General features: G+C 43.8%; 1 protein-coding gene across 1 annotated transcript in view; it reads left to right on the forward strand.

The window, feature by feature from the left end:
* Nucleotides 1-17,183, forward strand: part of SATB2 (SATB homeobox 2) — a 209,839-nt gene extending 192,656 nt beyond the window's left edge. The window contains exon 11 of the mRNA XM_075529383.1: nt 13,993-17,183. Coding sequence (XP_075385498.1) covers nt 13,993-14,454 — 462 coding nt within the window. The 3' untranslated portion in view covers nt 14,455-17,183. The remainder of the gene's footprint in view (nt 1-13,992) is intronic.
* Nucleotides 17,184-19,709: the final 2,526 nt, after the last annotated feature.

Below are 19,709 nucleotides of genomic sequence, written 5' to 3' on the forward strand. Positions count from 1 at the left end.
CTAACACAATCGGGTTGTCATGACTTGGAATCAACTGGTAGCTGGTATAAAGTCTTTAAGATCTTTACTATTCGTAGGGTCTTCATTCTGGTTTCCAAAAGAGAAGCCATCTCTGTGAATGGGGGCGTGGGTACATGGGACTGGACTGGGTGAGCTGGGAGATGGTTTCTCCCAAGATGAGAGCTAACTGGTGGTAGCCTGGCCTCTTCTAAAGCGGCTGCTCCTCCTGAGTCCTGTCTGTCTGTCTGTCTGTCTGTCTGTCTGTCTGTCAGGGTGTGGAATAGGTTGGATTATGTTGGGTCCTGAATGAGCCTTTTTATCAGCTGCTGATGCTAAACGGATAGAAGGAACGGCTGCCCTGGGCAACTCCTGGGAAGCTCAGCCATTGCCAACCACTGGCAGCACTGTGAGAAAAGAAAAATCGGTCTGCTCACATGAAGAGCGACAGTCTGAGAACCCACCATAGCCGTTCTGCCCTGTCCTGCAGGGTAACGGCCAGTCGGAATTGACTTGCAGTCGGTGATATTGCTTTGGGTGTGTGGTTGGTCCATGTGTCTCTCCTCTTAGGTTTTCACAGGAGAGACCAGTGTATTCTTCGCTGCCATGGTGCTCTCGGAGGCCTGGTCTTAGTCTGTGCTCGTGTCTTGGGTGCTCACCTTGCTCTCAGGAACAAGCACTCACTGCCTTCCTGGTGTTTGTCTCTCAGGGCCTCTCTGAATGTTAACACGAATGGCTGCAACATGCGTGCGTCTGTGTGCTTTTTCCTCTCCGCCACACTAAAGTTGTTGGTGTCGTTGGTCTCAATTTGTTACCAGAGAGGAAATGATATAATCCAAGGCTGTTTTAATAACCACGCTTCCTCCATATCCCACGTTTATTTTAGCAGATCATTGTGTCACAGTGCCTTGTGCTTTTATCTTTGACCAAAGTGTTTATTTTCAGAAACAATTATTAAACTGCATTAAAAACATACACGATGTTCCCATAGCATTTTACTTACATTATTAAAGGCAACTCAGACTGAAGCAGGATGAAATTGAACACATATTTCCGTGTCGGACTTCCTACCCTTTTGCTTGTTTGTATTGATTTCTCTGACACGGTCTTCTTTATTGAGCACTACCCTTTCCCCCGTATGCTCGTGTTCTGTATAAATCCCCGAACTATAACTCTGTGCAACGAGCAATTGTAAAAGGAAACCAACTTATATTAAACCTGCCTGGAGTCAGAATGTAGTCTGACACCTGCAGTAGCATTTGTCATTGCTTTGTGGATCCTTTTTTTTTTTTTTTAGTTACAGATTTCCTGCGTCTGACTGTAGGATACTGTGTAATCCCCCCAAAGCAAAACAAACAAACGAACCACCTAAACTATTCTGTGTTAGACCATTAGGAGGTGAAATTATAACCATAAGTGGCGATGTAAGTGACATCATTTGAAATTAGAAATAGCGCTGGCTTGTGTGTTTTAGGAGACTATGATTTGCCTGTGGACACGTCTTTGAGCAGTCAAGTCAGGAGGCAATTTGTAACGCACATGGAAATTCTGCTACATTCGTTCTCCAAAACCGTCCGTGGTGACCTGGCTCCAGCCAGGGTGTTTTAATTGGATGTCAGTGTGGCTTGTCATCCTTCTGGATAAGGCAGTACTTCTGTGTTAAATGTGATTTACGAAGCGCAGAGTCTGTCACACTTTGGGCCGTGGGACCCTTTGCATTCTTAAAAATTATAGAGGACTAAAATATGTTATATCTATTAAAAGTAACTATACTGAAATTCAATCCTAAGAAAATTTAAAATTGTCTTAAAAAGAGTTATAGCAATATATATGCACGTAGATGTAAATAATATATAGTTTATGTAAATATATTTCAAAAGGCAAAAATAGTGTTTTGTTATCTTTTTGGCTACAGGGAAGACAGCCGGAGTTCAATTCTCACACAGAAAGTAGTTAAAAAGATAGGAGTATTTTATTGGCTTTTCCAAATAATTGTAATATTACTCTTTGATTCTACAGCAAAATTCAACACATGTTCATTTCTTAAAGATGAGCTGTAAAGTGAAATATGAGATCTTACCTGTGCTTTTCACATGTTCAACCTTTGTTAAGTGAAAATCCATTCTTTTCGCCCTATCCTTCGCGGAGAGCTTTGCGATTTCGTGCCACCAAACATCCGTGATTTGGAAATAACGTTTACTGACTTACAGAGATATTTTAAATGTTGAACCATTTCACTACACAATATTTTTTAAATTGCATTTGATAAATCGCTGCTGATTTCTTCAGAAAACTCATTAAGGATTGGGAAGCTGTCAATTTCATGATGGCAGCTACAAGTTTTCAAAGATGCAAATTTTTTCTTGATAGGTCACATCTTATTATTGACCATAAATATGGAAGGGATCATCTCCTTTATTGCGTTTTGAGGAGATTCTCCTTTATTGCGGTTTGAGCAGGTAACCAATCGGCATGACCCTTGTCTGTATTGGTTGTTTGTTCAAGTCCAAATGATGCTCCATGGCAGAGATGGCGAGCCCAGCTTGAGGGCCACTTCTTACGTCGTCTCTTCTCAGGTCCCGTCAGACCTGAGGCTATATAACAAGTAATAGCTTCTTTGCTTTTTAAACGTTCTTTCGTTGCAAAAGAATAATCAGAACAATATTAGCTACTTAATGCTGAGTAAAAATAGTAACCGATAAGACAGAAGAGCAGCAGCACAAAGATTTCTTCACCACTTACCGTGGGCCAGAAGTCTATGGGCTGGAACACGGCTCATCATCCCGTACTCAGAAGGCAAGCTCACTGTCATCGGTCAACTCTGACTCCTGGAAACCCTGTCGGACAGAGTAGAGCTGCCTCTGTGCATTTCCAAGGCTGTCAGCCTTTAGGGGAGCAGAGAGTTTCATCTTTCCCCTGTGGTTTCGAACTGCTGACCTGTGGTTAGCAACCCATGATGTAACTCACTAGGCCACCATGGCTTCTCATCTAGCTATCTACCTATGTGTATCAATCCACAGTAATTGTTATTTGTATTTAAATATTAATGACTATTTACATTACTCAATTACATCAATCACTAACAGTAACATTTCATTTGTAATATTGCATTATGACATTAATAGCTATAATGATATTTACATTTTTATTAATGCTCAATTATCCCAGTTACAGTCTTAGCCAAAATAAAGTTGTTTGATCTGAAAAAAAGGAAATGATGGAGGATAGCAATAGGCTATCAAATTTAAGACAAACACCTACCTCAGTTACGTGATTTTTTACATAGAATATATATTTTAAGATACCAGTATTCACTCTTTCACTTATTTAACACTTCTTATTGAGTTCTGTGTATGGACTTCTCTTTGTTTCGACAGCTTTGGTGAAAGTATCGTTCATCCGAACATTCACTGGGACAGTGCTTTACTTTGGGGATCATTTATTTTATAGCCTCTTGTCATAGATAGGTGAAATCAAACAAGTTAATGAAATTCTGACCTTAACCAAAAAGAAATAAAATACCATTTCCCTTGATGACCCGATGCCACCGTGGATGAGGCTGGTTACGGGGAGGTGGACCCGGCCACCTGGGACACTCACTTTAACCTCCTAGGATGCTCCACCGCCACCCCGTGCAGTGACCGCTTTAATAATTTCTCATTTTCCCTATATAAAAACGACCACAAAGTCTTGGTTTATTATAAGTAATCCAGTTCACCCCATAATGATACAGTGGATTATATACTTTGCTTAACTTAATCATTCGGGATCTTACTTCCTCCCCTGCAGGCAGACCCATTACGTTGTGCACATGGCTCCCAGCTGGACTGGATTGAGGCCCTCACAACCCATTTGAACGGGGGAGCTTTAAGAAGAGCTGCTTTACCTTTCGTAGTCAGCTTTTGTCATTGGAGCACTTTGTTCCGTGTTCAGTTTTACAGTGTGTGTCCATATTATGAATTGTGCATTGGGACTAAGCAGGGAGATTTCACATTTTATTTTTAAGTGGATGTTCTCTCGGAATCTATTTACAATTTCCCTTTCTTCATTACTTTCATCGCGTCCTTTTGTATGCAGGTATGTCATATATATATGTTTTAAAACGTATATATTTTATATTGGGGGCTCTTACATCTCTTATCACAATCCATACATTCGTCCATTGTGTCAAGCGCATTTTCCCATATGCCGCCATCATCGTTTTCAAAGCATTCTCTTCCCACTTGAGACCCTGATATCATCTCATTTCTTTCTCCCTCCCTCCCTCCCCTTCCCACTCTCTCTCACTAACCCTTGATAAGTCATAGATTATTTTTTCCCATATCTTACATCATCCTCCATCATCCCTCACCCACTTTCCCATTGTTCGTCCCCCTGAGAGAGGGTTCTAGATTGATCTTTGTGATCCATTCCCTCTTTCTCCCCCCACCATCCCCTAATCCTCCTGCTATCTCTACTCTCCTTATTGGCCCTGAGGGGTTTATCTATCCTGGATTCCCTGGACTTAGAGCTCTTATCTGTAGCAGTGTGCATGCTCTGGTCTAATCTGGTTTGTAAGGTAGAATTAAGATCATGATAGGTGGGGGGAAGGAAGCATCAAAGAGCTAGAGGGAAATTGTGTGTTTCATCGGTGCTAAACTGTACCCAGGCAAGTCCTACTTTATCCCAGAGAACTTTCAGTACATTAGTGAGAACTTCTTAGACCTTTGACTTTTTGTCTTTATGTTTTCAGAGTAACTTGAATAAGTTATGTATATATAAGTAAGTTGCTCAGACTTACATTTCTATTAAAATGGGTCATTTAAATATGTAGGCATTTACAACATAATAGTTGGCCTCATGACCCTTTTAGAAAGTTTAATAAATTAACAGGTCAAACTATGATAGTTTCTGGGAGCTGTCAAGTCAATTCTGCTTCATGGAGACCCCACGTGCAGAGTCGAACTGCCCACAGGGCTGTGTCGGCTGTCCTCTGACACGGCAGCCCAGGGCTTGGTTGCTATTTGAAAGAGTGGATGGAAGTTTGCATTCACTAGCCACTTGCTGGGGAAAGACGCCACCATCTACTTCCAGAAGGAGTTACTTGGAAAGTCTTGGAAACCCTGTGGCACCGTTCTGCTCTGTCCTCCAGGGTCATAATGAGTCAGCAATGGATGCATATTTATAGGGCAGGTCACGAGGCCTGGCGCCCAAAGAGCTGCTGGGTGGGTTCAAACGGCCAGCCTTGCTGTCAGCAGCCAAGCGCTGACCCCTGACACCACCAGAGATCCCAACTATTGCAGAGACTTTATAAATGTTTGATAAATGGGTACAATTTTTACTCTTTTACCTCAAGGCTGGTTATTTTAAACATAATTCCTTTTAGATCTGATAGGCAAGTCATTAGTTAAACATAAATTAGCCATTCTCCTGAGGATGGACGTGCCAGTGCATCCTTCTGGTTGTTTTATGATTATGTTGCTATTTGTGGGACTATGCTGCCAGGAATGTATCACAAGCTCAGGATTTCTAACTCAGTATGTGGATATATGAATCTTTTTTTCTTCCCCGGTAGAAAAATTAGCTATTTTTAATTCCTACTATATTTTCGCTATCTCACATTTTATTACTGTAGTTCATTGTGATGGCTCTCAATCACCGTGACAGTGAAATGCCAAAGCCCTACCTGCTCTGGCCCTGGCTGCCTGTCATCGTTTACCTCCTACTTCTGCCCTCTCTTGTGGATCGCGGCCCAGCAGTGTTGTCTATGATGATGGGCATCTTCTCGACCTGTGTTGTTCAGTGTGGTGTTAGACAATAGTCACATGTGGCTGCTGAGTACTTGAAATGTGATGAGTGTGACTGAGGAAATAAAGTACTGTGGATTAAAGGGAAATGTGAATAGGCGCGTACGGCTGGTGGCTACCTTGGTGGGCGTCACCACGCCAACACGTGGGCTTCCTTGCTGATTTTCAGATCTACCGTCGATCCCTACCTCGTGGTTCTTGTGCTCACTGCTTCCTTCGTAGATAACACTCTGCGTTCATGTCTCATGCCTAATTGCCTTCAGACCTTGGCTCAAATACTGCCTTCCCATAGTCACCTAATTCTCCCCCTTGGGCGTTGCCTACCCTCACCCTTTAGTTAGCAACATGATTTGATTACAAAGAGCAGGATCTTCTGGGAAAATCAGCATTATGTAAATATGAAGGATGACTACATCAGATCATGCCATGTTGGCTGACTAACTGCCAAATTGCATGGTGACATAACTGCCAAGTCACGGGGAATCACCACCGGTTTAGTTGCTACATACACCCTTCACCATCACAGCCAGCTTTGTGCCTCAGAATTTGCTTCTGTCAGAGGTCTGTCATGAGTGCTCAAAACGGCCAGATCTTTGACTACTGTCACAAATATGAAATACCAGGTAATGAGTGGGTCGATAAGTGAAGAGTGAACGATGGATCAGTCAAAAAGTGTTGCTATAGAATAGTAGAATCCTTTATTTAAAATATAAAGCAGTGACATATCCTCCGTGTAGAACTGTAGCGTTCTCAAGAGAGAGTTTAATTTTCTAACCCAGGATTCTGCCCCTCAGTCTGTACTGCGTCAGAGTGGCAGCTCTGGTATCTGTGAGGGACTCCACTTTCCTGGCCAATGCAGCTTTCAATTTTTGGAAAACTTCATGTGCCCTTTAAAAGGAAAACAAAACACACACACACACAAAGTGCCACAATCTTCTGAGCTAGTTTATTGACCTTGAATTTAACAGACCCAGCAGATCCCTCAGAAATCACTGTTTTGACTCGGCCTTTTGTATTTTTATTTTGTAAGGCGCCCTAAGAAGATGAAGGCAAAGGTGTCGCTGAGCAAGTTTGCCTGCAGTCACCCACCAGTCATGTTTAACCGGGACCTGTCTAAGTAGGGGTTGTTGGAATAAACCTCTGCTTGTAGGAATTTAGACGCCTGGCAGCAACAGTACGCAAGACCTATTCCTTTGTTGATCGTTTTGCTGCTGTCCTCTGGATGCCTAGTTCAATTTGCTTATGTGATCTCTTTCACAGAACAGGAGAACAGACACTTTAGGGGAATGGGCTTTAAAATCAGTCAGATATGTTTTAGAATGCTAGGCTGCTACTTACAAGTAGTGCAACCTTGACAAATGACCAGCTCTTCTGTGAACTCCTGGTCTACCGCCTCATAAAATGGAGGTACTGGCATCCACCCCGGGAGAGCTGCCGTGCGTGTTACACAACATAAACACATTGGAACCATTCAGGTTGGCGTTTAGCTAACAGTAAGCATTCTATTGTTCTGATGCTCACTATTATTAACAGTAGTAGGGTTGAAGTTACTTAGCTCTTTTACCATTGTGAATCTCAATTGTCAGAGAAAAATCAATAATAGAGGAAGCTTCTTTTTAAAGATCATTGTATTGGGGGTTCTTACAGCTCTTCTCACAAGCCATACATCAATTGTATCAAGCACATTTCTACCTATGTTGCCATCATCATTTCTAAACATTTACTGTCTATTTGAGCCCTGGGTATCAGCTCCTGACTCCTTGATAAACTATAAATGACGGGTATTTTCCTATCTTACCCTGACTGCAGTCTCCCCTCCCCTTCAGTTTCTTATCCCTTCCTCTCCCCACCTTCCACCGACCCCTCCTGGTATCACTACTCCCATGTCTGTTCCTGAGGGGTTTATCTGACCTGGAGTCCATGTGCGCTGAGCTCTTCTCAGTCCCTGTGCATATGCTCTGGGCTAGCCCGCAGTGAAGGCAGGACTGGGCCAGGATAGTGGGGGGTGAGGGAGCCTCAGGGACCCAGGGGAGCACTGTGCGCTTCCTCGGCGCTGTGCTGCATGCTGCTATGCTGCACTTTTTAAAAAGTGGGGTTTTTACACTAATTTGACCCTCTGTTTACACAAATTACCAGAAATGAACTACTGCCTAGTTTAATTTAAGTTTAGTCATAATAGAAAACATCTAAACCCAAAATGGATTCCAGGATGAACTGACAGGCTCTGCCACACAGCAGTCAAGAGCAAAGGAGCGAAGAGCCATCTGTACAGGAGGTCCCATTCTTAAGGACCCCGGAGGCTGGCTCCTGAGCCTGGTTTGGAGAAAAGAGAAAAAGGATGACCAAAACCTGATGACATGCACCTTTCACAAATGTAACTGTGAAGATGTTTGGTTAGACTTGAAGACACTCCCAGAAAACAGTGCGGTGGCTATGTGAAGACTTTGTTTGAAAAGAGATTGCCTCTATTAGCCTGTCAAGTTTGTTATTTTCTGTTTCCACTGAAGTAGTTGTGAAATTTTGTGACTTAAAAAAAAAAAAATCTAACAGCCAGGAATCTATGCCTCGCTTGTCAAAGGCGCAGAAGAAGAGGTCACCAGTCGGCATCAAAGGCGCAAGTTCACCTAAACCTTCAAGGGGATTTGCTTGGTGCAGGAACCAAATGTGATTTACTTTCGCGAATAGGGACATGAGTATGGAGGCTGAGTAGTCCCAATAAAAGAACTAAAATTTACTGGAATAGAAGGTCAGAAATCGGTCCTATGAGGAAGAGGCTAAAGAGTTGGTGTTTATGAAGAAGGGCTTCAAAATTTGTGGAGAAATGGAATTTAATGATAATGGAATTTTTTCATGGCTTTTGAAGCCATCTCATGTTTAGATATATTTTTTTTAATGAAGAATGAATGACTTGCTCCTGCCCATTCGATGGAAGGACTTTTAGAGGGATTCGGGTAGCTCTTCAGGTGTAATGAGCACTATCCTACACGCAGTAGGCTCTGCTCCATTTGCTCAGAGTGCTTACCAGTAGGAAAAAACATTCCTCCATAATAAGCTACTGGAATTGGCTGGTGGTATAGTTGCAAGTTGGGCTTCTAACCAGAAGGTCAGCAGTTTGAAACCCCTAGCCTCTCCCCAAGAGAAAGATGGGGCTTGCTATTCCCGTAAAGAGTTACAGCCTCGGAAATTCACAGAGACAGGTCTACCTAGCTGCCCTTTAATTGCTATGAGTTCGCATCGACTTGATGTTAGTGAGTTTGAGTTTTTTGAGCAATTGGCTGGAGAGGAAATTTATTTGCATGTGTTCATACAGATGCCTTTAGGGATTTTTAAACTGTAGGCATTGTCCATGTTGTGGAAAAGAGGGTTCATAGCCGAGAAAAGCAGCCGTGAGATGGAAGATGTGCAGGGCCTCTTGGTCACGTGTAAGTCAGCTGCTGCTTTTGGTGCCGTTCTGTGCATTGCCTGCTCCGTCCGTATCCTCATCGCTCAAAGATCCTTGATATGCCACTTAACCTTCTGCCCTACGGTCCAACCCACTGTAGAAGAGTGTCTGACGAGAAACTAGATAAGCGTACCTTTGAGATTTAAAAACGACGGCAAGCCCCCGCTGCCTCTTGGAGAAGTGCGTCCCTGCTCTGTGCTGGCACTCTCTGGGCCATTGTTCCCTCTGCCCCTACCCTCTCACCCGGACAGCTGCCTGTATTTACAAGTTCCAATGTAGAGGTTGCTCCTGAGATGTTACATGCTTCCAGTTGGTTCGTGATCCAAACACCACCTTTATCAGGAACTGGGAGGATTAGGTGAAAAGCTCCGTTAGTTCCTCGGGCTGTGCCTAGCACAGAGCGAGCATTGATGGCAGGACAGATGTCATTGCTGCTGTGCGGCGGCATGGTAGCTTCCCTGCCAACGGCCATCCCAACTGCTAGGTCCTAAGGCTTAAGGGGAGGCCCAGTAAGCCGACTGGTTGGACCCAAGGAGAAGAACAAACCCTATCATGCAGAAAGATTATGGGAACTTCAAAGTATAGTTTTGGAAAATCCTTTTAAATCTAACCAATGCACAATGGAAAACCCCTAAAGAGCCAATCTCATTATTCCATTAAATGGAACCGTTATGCTGGCTTTTACTACAGAAGGCAAGCATAATTTAGAAAATGGGGCATTTTAATTCTCTTTTGTTTTCCAATTAACGCAATTGCTCTAATGGGGGGTACTCGTGCTTGAGTATGTGTTCCCCGAGTAGGTATTCTATACATAATTCGAGCCTCTCCCCACCCCCCCTGCCCTCTCTCTCATCATGAAATAAAATCCCACCTGTTGACATGGAGGTCCTTTTATTAGAAGGCCCAGGCTGGTCACATTATGGCCTCAGAGCAAATCTCTTTCCACCCCGGAGGCGGCCGTGAGTCACGCAGGCCCACCGCGCGGCTGTACTTTCCCTGCCGGGTATAATTAGGATGGTTAAGGAACACGGCTCTCACTTTTTTTGCTGATGCCAGCTTACCACAGTGGACCACATAAGTTTACTCTTAGTGGAAAGTGGTAAAGAAAATGCCAAGAACATTCACTTTAATTGGTCCACATTATATGGGCTTTTTGGGCCCCTGGTTTATCGCTCTGTTTTAGATTCTTTTCTGCCCCTAGCAGTCAGCTTATTATTATAGATATTGTTATTTGTATTGGCTTATTTCATCAGTACTTGGTTATTGTCTGAAGTTTCAAGTTCATTGTTAGTGATGTCTGTTTAGGTGGTAGTGGGATCAGTCCTCATGTTTGAGTTCTGAGTCGGGGCTGACACTTTCAGATTGTGGGGAGCTCTATTTTCATATGGCAGAGTTCTCTTTGGTTTTGGGGGTGCTCGTTTTTAGTTCTTTCCCTGATACTGGTGATTCAGAGCTCAAGGGGTGTGTGTGGGTCAAGTGTGGTGACAGTACTAACGGCGGGGGTGAGTGGGTCTCTAATCGCAGCAGACATAATGGGACTGCTTTCTCCTGGGATCTAGAAAATGTCATTTTCTACTCTAATTTGAAAAAAGATCACTAAAACATGAGACACTCTGAGTGGAGTGTTTGTGTGTAAAAGCAGACTCATTGTTCTGAACTATTAGGGGAGAGTAGAGAAAGCTGGGCAGTGGTAGGTGGAGAGGAGACATGGTATTTGCCTCTGGAATGGACATAATATAACCTCTAATGGGATGAGCCCGGGAGCCCTGTCATAGGAGCCTGTTGCCACTGATTTAAAGAGTGAGCAGCAACCGGTGGGGTGAGCAGAGAGCGGGGCTTTTGCACACTCCCCTTCCCCTCCCTGTATCCCTTGCTGTCTTTAGTCAGTCTGTCTTGTCTCCCATTTTAGTCAGATTGGGTGGGATGTTACTCTGTACTGAGAGAGAATGTTGAAGAAAAGGGGCATGGGGGGGTCAGAAGAAGCTCGCGTAATTAGAAGTTGTTGTTTTTAATGTGTGAAACTAGGCAGAGATGGAAGAGAATTTAAAATTAGTTACAACTGGAAAATCCTGATAGTAAGGGTTAAAAACCTCAGAAACTAGGACATCTCTGTAAAACAGGATTAATCGTTCATTTTAATATGAAATGATCATTTAAAATTTACAATTTAAACAGACATTTAAGTTCATTTAGAAGTTTTTGTTATTTTTAAATTGTCTAAGGAACAAAATTAGAAGTACATGAAGGTAAAGATGTGTCTAATGCTATATAGGATGCTGCTCTCAGGCACCAAGTCGGCCCAACTCACAAGGTCTTCGGTACCGAAGAATAAGACATGAAACACTGCCCGGACCTCCTTCTCACAATTGTTGTTCCGGTAGAGCCCACTGTCGCAGACACTTGTTACACATTCTCGCTATTGCTGAGCCTGGCCTTGGCCCGATGCCCTTTTTCGGGAGTAGTCTCTCCTGGAAATGTGCCCAAAGCACATGAGACCCAGCCTTTCCATTCCCACTTCTAAGGAGCATTCTGGTTGTACTTTCTACAAGACAGATTTGTTTGTTCTTTTGACAGTCCATGGTACTTTGAATATTCTTCCACGTGCTAATTCAAATGAACCAATTGTTTTGTGATCACATGCATTTGTTGTCCAGCTTCCATGTGCATATGAGGTGAATGAAAATACGTTGGCTTGGGTCAGGTGCACCTTAGGATAGATGGTCTGTTTTAAGTAGTGGTAGTGCTATAGTTCAAGTTGGGCTATGAACCACAAAATCACCAGTTCAAAATCACTAGATGCTCTGCAGAAGAAAGACTTTCTATTCTTGCAAAGAGTTAGTCTTAGAAATCCACAGGGACAATTCTTCCCAGTCCTGTAGGCCCAGTGTGAATCAGAATCGACTTGATGGCAGTGAAATCCCAACTCTTCTCCTGTAAAAATCTAAAATTATGATAGACTGATGATAATCATGACTTGTGTTTATTGCAGGCTTGCCCCCAGCCAGGGTGGGCCAAGTATGGTCAGTAGAACAAATTAATCTTCCCTTCTGTTTTTGTAAATTTTCACCATTTACTTAACAAGCCATTTTCAAAGTATAGCAACATAGTCAGTACCTGCAGCAGAGATTGTGTAGGTAAAATTCTCACTATCTAGCCCTTTCGAGGAAAAGTGTATTAACCCCTGAGTAAACTAAACACTCTTCTTGACATACATCTAGCCATTTAATCCTTATAACGTTCCCGCTTTCTTTCATAGGTGGCTAAATTGAGGCTTCCTGATATTAAGTGGCATGTTCAAGGACTAGACTTGAAGCCTGGCCAAGCTTCAGCTCAGTTTAGCCCTGGCTTCAGAGCTATGCATGATCTGACGGTGACCAGGCTGCTTGGGTTCATGTGACCATGGCTAACAAAGCACATGACTGCCTTGTCCCTCAGAAAATGTTACTGTTCTTGCGGCCCCCGTTCTGAAAATGAGATCCCAAATGGTTCTGAATTGCCCAGCCCCCTGAGTTTCCAAGGGTACAGCATAACTCCAAAGCTAGAGACTGCTGTGCGCTGCTTCCCAATAGACCCTCCTCACAGCGTCCCCATGAGGAGATTTGCAAAATACTGCCTGGCCTGAGCCAGCTCTGGGTAGGATCACTGTCACCCATTCCTAGGGTTTTCATGGACTCGAATTCAGATGTAGATCACCAGCCCTTTCTTCCTAAACACTTGTGTTGGTCTGGTCAGGGGTCCTCAAGCTACGATCGTATGTGGCCTGCTGAGGATATTTATCCAGGCTGCCGGGTGTTTTACATTGTTTTGTTTTTCACTTCAAAATAAGATATGGCCAGTGTGCACAGGAATTTGTTTGTAGTTGTTTTATTTTAAACTATAGTCTGGCCCTCCAACGGGTCTGAAGGACAGTGAACTGGCCCCCTGTTTAAAAAGTTTGGGGACCCCTGGTAGGTGGACTAGAGAAACAAATTTTATGGACACTCATATGTATATAAGAAAGAGCTTTATATATAAAGCTTTATATATAAGAGAAATTGAATATTGAGAAAACATCCCAGCCCAGTCCAGATCAAGTCTATAAGTCTCATATTAACCCATATGTCTGATACCAACCTATAAAGTTCTCTTCAGACTCACCCAACACATAGCAATGACTCTGAATGTAGGAAGATCACAGGCCAGTGGGTGCAAAGTCTTGTGGATCCAGTGGCATTGTAAACATCTCAGAGCTGGCAGGGGTCTCCACGTGGCTCCTCCAGCTCCCAGGGCACTGGCTGAATCAGGGTACCTTCATGTGGCTCTAGTCAGAAATGTCTCTCAGGGAGTGAGGAGAGAGAGCAAGAGTGTGGCCTGCCTTCAAGTTGGAATATAGGAATTCCCAGAATCCTCAGGAGAAGGCCAGGCCCACACCGAGGCCTCATTGGCTGTGGCCTGATTGATAGCCTAGACTCCACCCTTTCACTGTGAATCCTCAAATTGACACCAGATTACATAACTACCACAATTCTCTTAGTCTGAACGCCCCTCCTGAAATCTGCTAAGTCTCTTAGCAACACACAAGCCTCCACAGGCAGGCGGAGGGTACATAAGCATGACGTGAACTGGCCAAGAATTTAACGGGTTTCCACCAAGGAGGCAAATCCCATTGTGGAGCCGCCATTGCGCCCGGCCCAGTGCTAGGTAGACAGTGCACATTTTAGAAGGTTAGTGACTTTTGAAAGTGGAAAGTATGGTTCAAATACTGATTTTTCAAATTATTATTAACAGGTCCTACATAGACAGCCTTCTCAACCAGCCAAGGAAAGCTCCCCTCCCAGAGAAGAAGCACCTCCCCCACCGCCTCCGGCAGAAGACAGCTGTGCCAAAAAGCCCAGGTCCCGCACAAAGATCTCCCTGGAAGCCCTGGGAATCCTCCAAAGCTTTATCCATGATGTGGGCCTGTACCCCGACCAGGAAGCCATCCACACACTGTCGGCTCAGCTGGATCTCCCCAAGCACACCATCATCAAGTTCTTCCAGAACCAGCGGTACCACGTGAAGCATCACGGGAAGCTCAAGGAGCACCTGGGCTCCGCGGTGGACGTGGCCGAGTACAAGGACGAGGAGCTGCTGACGGAGTCGGAGGAGAACGACAGCGAGGAAGGCTCGGAGGAGATGTACAAAGTGGAGGCCGAGGAGGAGACCGCGGAGAAGAGCAAGGCCGCGCCCGCCGACGTCGACCAGAGATAATGTGAACAACCCACGCAGAGCAATACACCGACCGGTCCAAGGATTTTCTGTTGTAGTTTCTTTTCTTTCAAAAAAAAGAAAAAAATTTTTTTTGGCTTTATCTTATTTTTGTCCTTTTTGTTTGTTTTGTTTTCCTTGCCCTTGTTTTTGGTCATTTCTTTGTGGTGCAGGACAGACGTGTAGACTGAAGAAGTTCAGTATTTCCGAATCAAACGCCTGCCTTGGCAAAGGCCCTCCCGTGGTACTCCCACCGCAGCAGATGGGATGGAGTGGAGACGCGCGGCCGCGGCTGCCGGCCCCCAGGTGCGCTCACCGAGCGCCTCCGGCCAGAGCGCTGGTCCTGGAAGGATGCTGCGCATGCACGCATGCGTGCGCGTGTGTATATGTATATGTATATATCTCTATATTTACATATATATATGAAAATTGCATGGACAGAGAACTTTACAATCTGAAAGAATAGACTGTGAAACGAGTTCTTAAAGCAAAGACTTGTTTATGTATTAAAAACAAACAAACAAAAAAACCACTTCACAGTGAGTCGCTTTGGCTTTTTGATAAACTGCGGCCTGCTCTCAGGGCGGGGTGACTTATTTTTGAATTCCTATTTATTTTTGATGTTGTCCCTGATTTTTTTTTTAATTTTATGGCTTCCTACCTGGCAGCTTGATGGGTAATTTTTGAGGTATGTATTTAACAAAATAAATTTAACACTGCCAAATAAAGAAAAAGGAGGAAAAGAGAGACAAAGAAAGAAAGAGAGGTGGGGGGACGAAATCAGGGCACCTTAAAAAAGCGATACAAGTTAAATGACTCTTAAAGACACAATGCACACTTAGGAGGCGGCGGCACATTCCGTTACTCACCCTCTCCTTCCAGACCGAGGCCTTTCGAAGGCGCTCCCAGGGAGCAGAGCTGAAGTCCCACGCAGACCAAGCCGGTCTCAGACTGCAGATGGGGGCAAGTGACCTGGGCAGAGGGATTCATAATATGAGCCACATTTTGTCGTGAAAGTTACTTACCTGCTCGTCATGGCTTCAAATCTTACAAGTCTATCAGCCTGCTCATTTTAAAATTATTTGTTCTTGCTGAGTTTTCCTTTAAAAAATTTTTTTTATTTGCTTTCATAAACAGTAGTTCAGTATAAGGTTAAGTGAGTGACTGCCCAGTTATAGGGACTCCCTCTCAAATACTTCTCTGTCCTGTCTCCCCCGGAATGTTTCTCCTTTCTGTTTCTCTTCGGCCGTCCTCGGCTCAGTCGGCATTCTGTCCACGCAGCGCAAACATTGTCAGTCCTTGAGCTCACAAGCCTGCATCCCTTCGCCTCGGATGGATGGCCTAACACGAACCTGTTTCGGGATCACGGTGCAGCTCCAGGCAATAGAACATAAGCAAAGCGATCTCGGTGGAATCACCTACTCGTCATAATCGGAAACAGTTCCCCAGTTCCCTACATAGCAAGTACCTTACATAAAGCAGAACTAATGCTGACTGGCTGTTCAGCAGAAGGAGCATTCAAGCCGCAATCAACGATAGCTTTCCACCCCTTTCTTAGCTGCCTGGCAGAGCCCCCAGAGCATTACTTTCCACCTCTGCTCAGTAGTAACTGCCAGAGGAGACCTGGCCTTCAGCACTGGCCTGGCGCCCCCTGCCCACCTTCACTCTGAATGGCCAGCAGACAGCCCCACCGGGGTGGAGCTCTGTTTTTGTTTCGAGTTGTGCTCTCATGCAACCTTGTCAAAGACCTCATGCAATATCACTTTGAAAGTTATTTTCTGTTTACTACACAAGCATTGTAATATAACTGTTAATACTATTTATATATTTGAAAGGTATAAAAGGTAGGAGTTACAAAATAAAACCCCACAAAAAACAGAACCTCTATGTGTAGATATTAACTCAGAACTTACACTATACAGGGAGAAGACACGTTGCAATACAAGCTACTTCTAGCTGCTCAGTAACCTCTGGAGTTTTTAAAGGGACATTTTCCTGTACTTTTTCAAATAACGATGTTTAAAAAAACAGTGGGGGGAGAGGCGCTGTGAACACAAGCCTCCTCTACCTTTGCAGAAGCATGGGGGTTGCAGTTCAGCCCTGGGCCCCTCCTTCGCGTCTCTGTAGTGTGCTGCAGCTTTAAACAAAAGGTCCACGGGGTCTGCTTCCTGGTCTCTGAGTCACGCTTTCCAAATTGTCTTCTTACACTGTTGCTGAAGGTCACTCTGTATACGTAAGGGAAACGGATTTTTGCCAAACTCTTAGGAGGTGGTTCATCTATCGGTGGCATCCACATTTGGTATCTTTTACACTTCAACCAAAAATTTATTAGGTATTTTTCAATGCTAAGTCTTGCCTTTTATTTTTTAATTTCACTGCCAAGTTTGCAGTGGTCCTAAGTGAATCTGTGGGCATTTTAGCCTGTGGTCTTGCCAGATCTTTGCGATTTACAATGCATATATGTCTATTTATTCAATATCTGTCATATAGTATCTATTTGGAAGAAAAAACTTTCTCTTGTAGTGCCTCTTGACAAAGCACAATTTTCTGCCTTTTTTTGTGAAATGAAAACAACAACAAAAAAACAAAAAAAAAACAAAAACAAATTGTGTTTTATTGCGGTATCAACAATGTGAATAAGGATTAACATATTGTAAATGTTCTTTTTTCCATGTAAATCAACTATCTTTGTTATCACTAAGTGATAATTAATTTTTAACTTATGTGCATTGTTAGGCTGTTAGAATTTTTTGGTTGTCAAAATAAAACACATTCAATAAATATGACTTTGTCAAGAATTTTATTGGGCATTTGCCTTCTTATTTCATTTTTCACATAGAGTGGAACCTAATTGAGTCTAAGAGAGAGCCCCCTTCTCTTATTTGGGGATCAAGACAGCGGTACCAGCAACCACAGCAGACTGAGTTCTGCCCGCATACCGGTTTGGTTGCACATGTGAGCATATGAGCTGCTCTGGGTGGCTACATGCCCCCACATGCTCCCACATGCCCCCACATGCATGCACACATCCTGGAGCTAGAGACTTGGAGAGCTGTGTCTCCAATCATTTGGTCTCGTACACAAAGCTCAAATGCATAACAAAATATTGATGGGCTGGCTTCTTTATTTTCCTAGTGAATATTTTCTGTTTATAATTAAAAAACCACAAGTGACTGCGTGTCAGGAAACTTTTGGAGCACATATGCCCGTGGTTAATGGACATAATAAAAGTCTTATATTTAGAGTCAGGGCACCATAATGTGTGCATAGAGGAATGCAGGAAGGATGGATGTATCTGAAAAATGTGTGAAAACAATTTTTTTAGAAGTGCTCACAATGGAAAAAATTGCTCCAAAGACGAAAATGAATAAAGGAAGAATCAAGTGTTTGGCTTCAGAGTTGGCAAAGGGAAAGTAAATGAAGCCGTGATTTCCTTTCCTTTTGATATTGTAAACGGCCTGTCTGGTTTTGTTTGTTCTCTTCTGTGTTAGGATTCTCTAGAGAGACAAAACCATATTGCTAATAATTATATATATATATATATATATATATTTATACAGATAGATATATAACACAAGAAGTGAGCAGTGAAATTATAAAGCAGTACAAATGGCTTAGTGCAACTCACTCCCCTGAGAGAGTTGTGAGACACTGGCAGTCCTTCAAGTCTTGAGGGCCGCCAGGTAAGTCCTCTGTAGAGAGATTCAGGCTATCCTGGCACAGGCAGCAAACAGCAAGCCAGGTCACCAACAGTCAGTCTCCAGCTCAAGAGATGTAAATTCCAATGGTGTGGCGAACCAGGTCTTGAAGGAACCTCAAATTACAGCGACACAGTCCATGGGTTAGGTGTCCCACAGGTAGTGTAGCTTGCAGATTGAGGCAATGAACAAGCAAGGCAGCTGCACACTGGTCCGATGATCAAAGAGCGAGAGACAAGAAAGGCGAGGCTTGCCGAGCCATTTAACTCTCTGCCTTTAAATCAATCCCACATGTGTTTATCGGCCAGGCTGGCACAATATACTAACCACCTCATCTTCCATTTGGTTGACAGAAAGATAAAACTGCTCTTTCTACCTCAGTTTTCTTTGCCCCACCCCTCATCCCACCCCAAGATAGTGAACAGCCCATAGACTATGCAGCTATAGTTTAAGGACCATTGTGGAAAGCGGGCATTTGTAGCAAGGCAGACAGCTCTGAATGTTGTTGAGGAGAAAAAGCCTTTTTTAAGAGGCTCAGCACAGGTGGAAACGGTTTACGTGTGCAAATGGCCAGGTGCTCTGCCTTCTTTTGGGATAGAGACCTGGAAAGAGAGCACGTGCGCGGTAATCTGACTTTTAACACAAGTTGGGTTCATGTGCGTGAGGTGGTGTCTTCAGGAGTCCACCTCACCAGAGGTAGCAAACCGTGCTACCCACAGACGATGGACGAAGACCTCAAAGATGACCTTTGTGCCAGAGACACCTACTTGCAAGAAAGCAAAATCTGAGATTTCCCATACAGAAGCTCAGGGCATTCCAAGGGGGTGGGCTGTTTTTTTTTTTTTAATGCAGAAGAAATCTTTTTCTTTACAGTATTTCTCTCTAAAGAGTTTTAATGCAGAAATCAAAAGGCCCACCTCCCCCCCCCCCATTCTTTCGACAGAACGGTCATGGCATAACTAGACAGTGGGCATTTATGAAACATGGGTTCTACACCAGATGACTGGCTAGGAGCTGAGTTGGCATACAAAAGTGTATGAATTAGTTCTTTCCCCACAGTGAGCTTATAACTTGGAAAAATGCAGCATAATTCCAGGAAGAGAGAAATAGCTAGACCAGGGTGTCTTCAGACAGATTTGCTTCATGAGTGGTTCAGAGAGTACTGTGAATTTAGAGAAGTAGTTGTGAGGGAGAGTGTTCTTGCAGGTGAGTCTGTTAGGACTAGGCTCCGCTGCCGAGGATAGAGCAAACCAAACCCTTAAAGCACCAGTGATCTACGCAAGAGCAGCTGATCTGTCTCACAGAGAGGAGGATCCTCCTTACAATGGCTTTCACCAAGGTGTCAGGGACCCACACTTCGTTCCGTCGGCAGCTCCGCTTTCCTCTTCCTTGCCGTCCAACGTGTTGGCAAGAGTTCTTGACATCACACCCACTCTCCAGGTACTGGACTGGAAAAGGAAGAAAGGAAGGCACACTCCCGTTTCAAAAACAAAATCAACATTTCAGAATTCTTACATTTGAGTAAAAGGGAGACTGATAACGATTGTTTCTAGATTGTCC

Source organism: Tenrec ecaudatus, chromosome 13 (genome assembly GCF_050624435.1).
Source record: "Tenrec ecaudatus isolate mTenEca1 chromosome 13, mTenEca1.hap1, whole genome shotgun sequence".
NCBI lineage: Eukaryota > Metazoa > Chordata > Mammalia > Afrosoricida > Tenrecidae > Tenrec > Tenrec ecaudatus.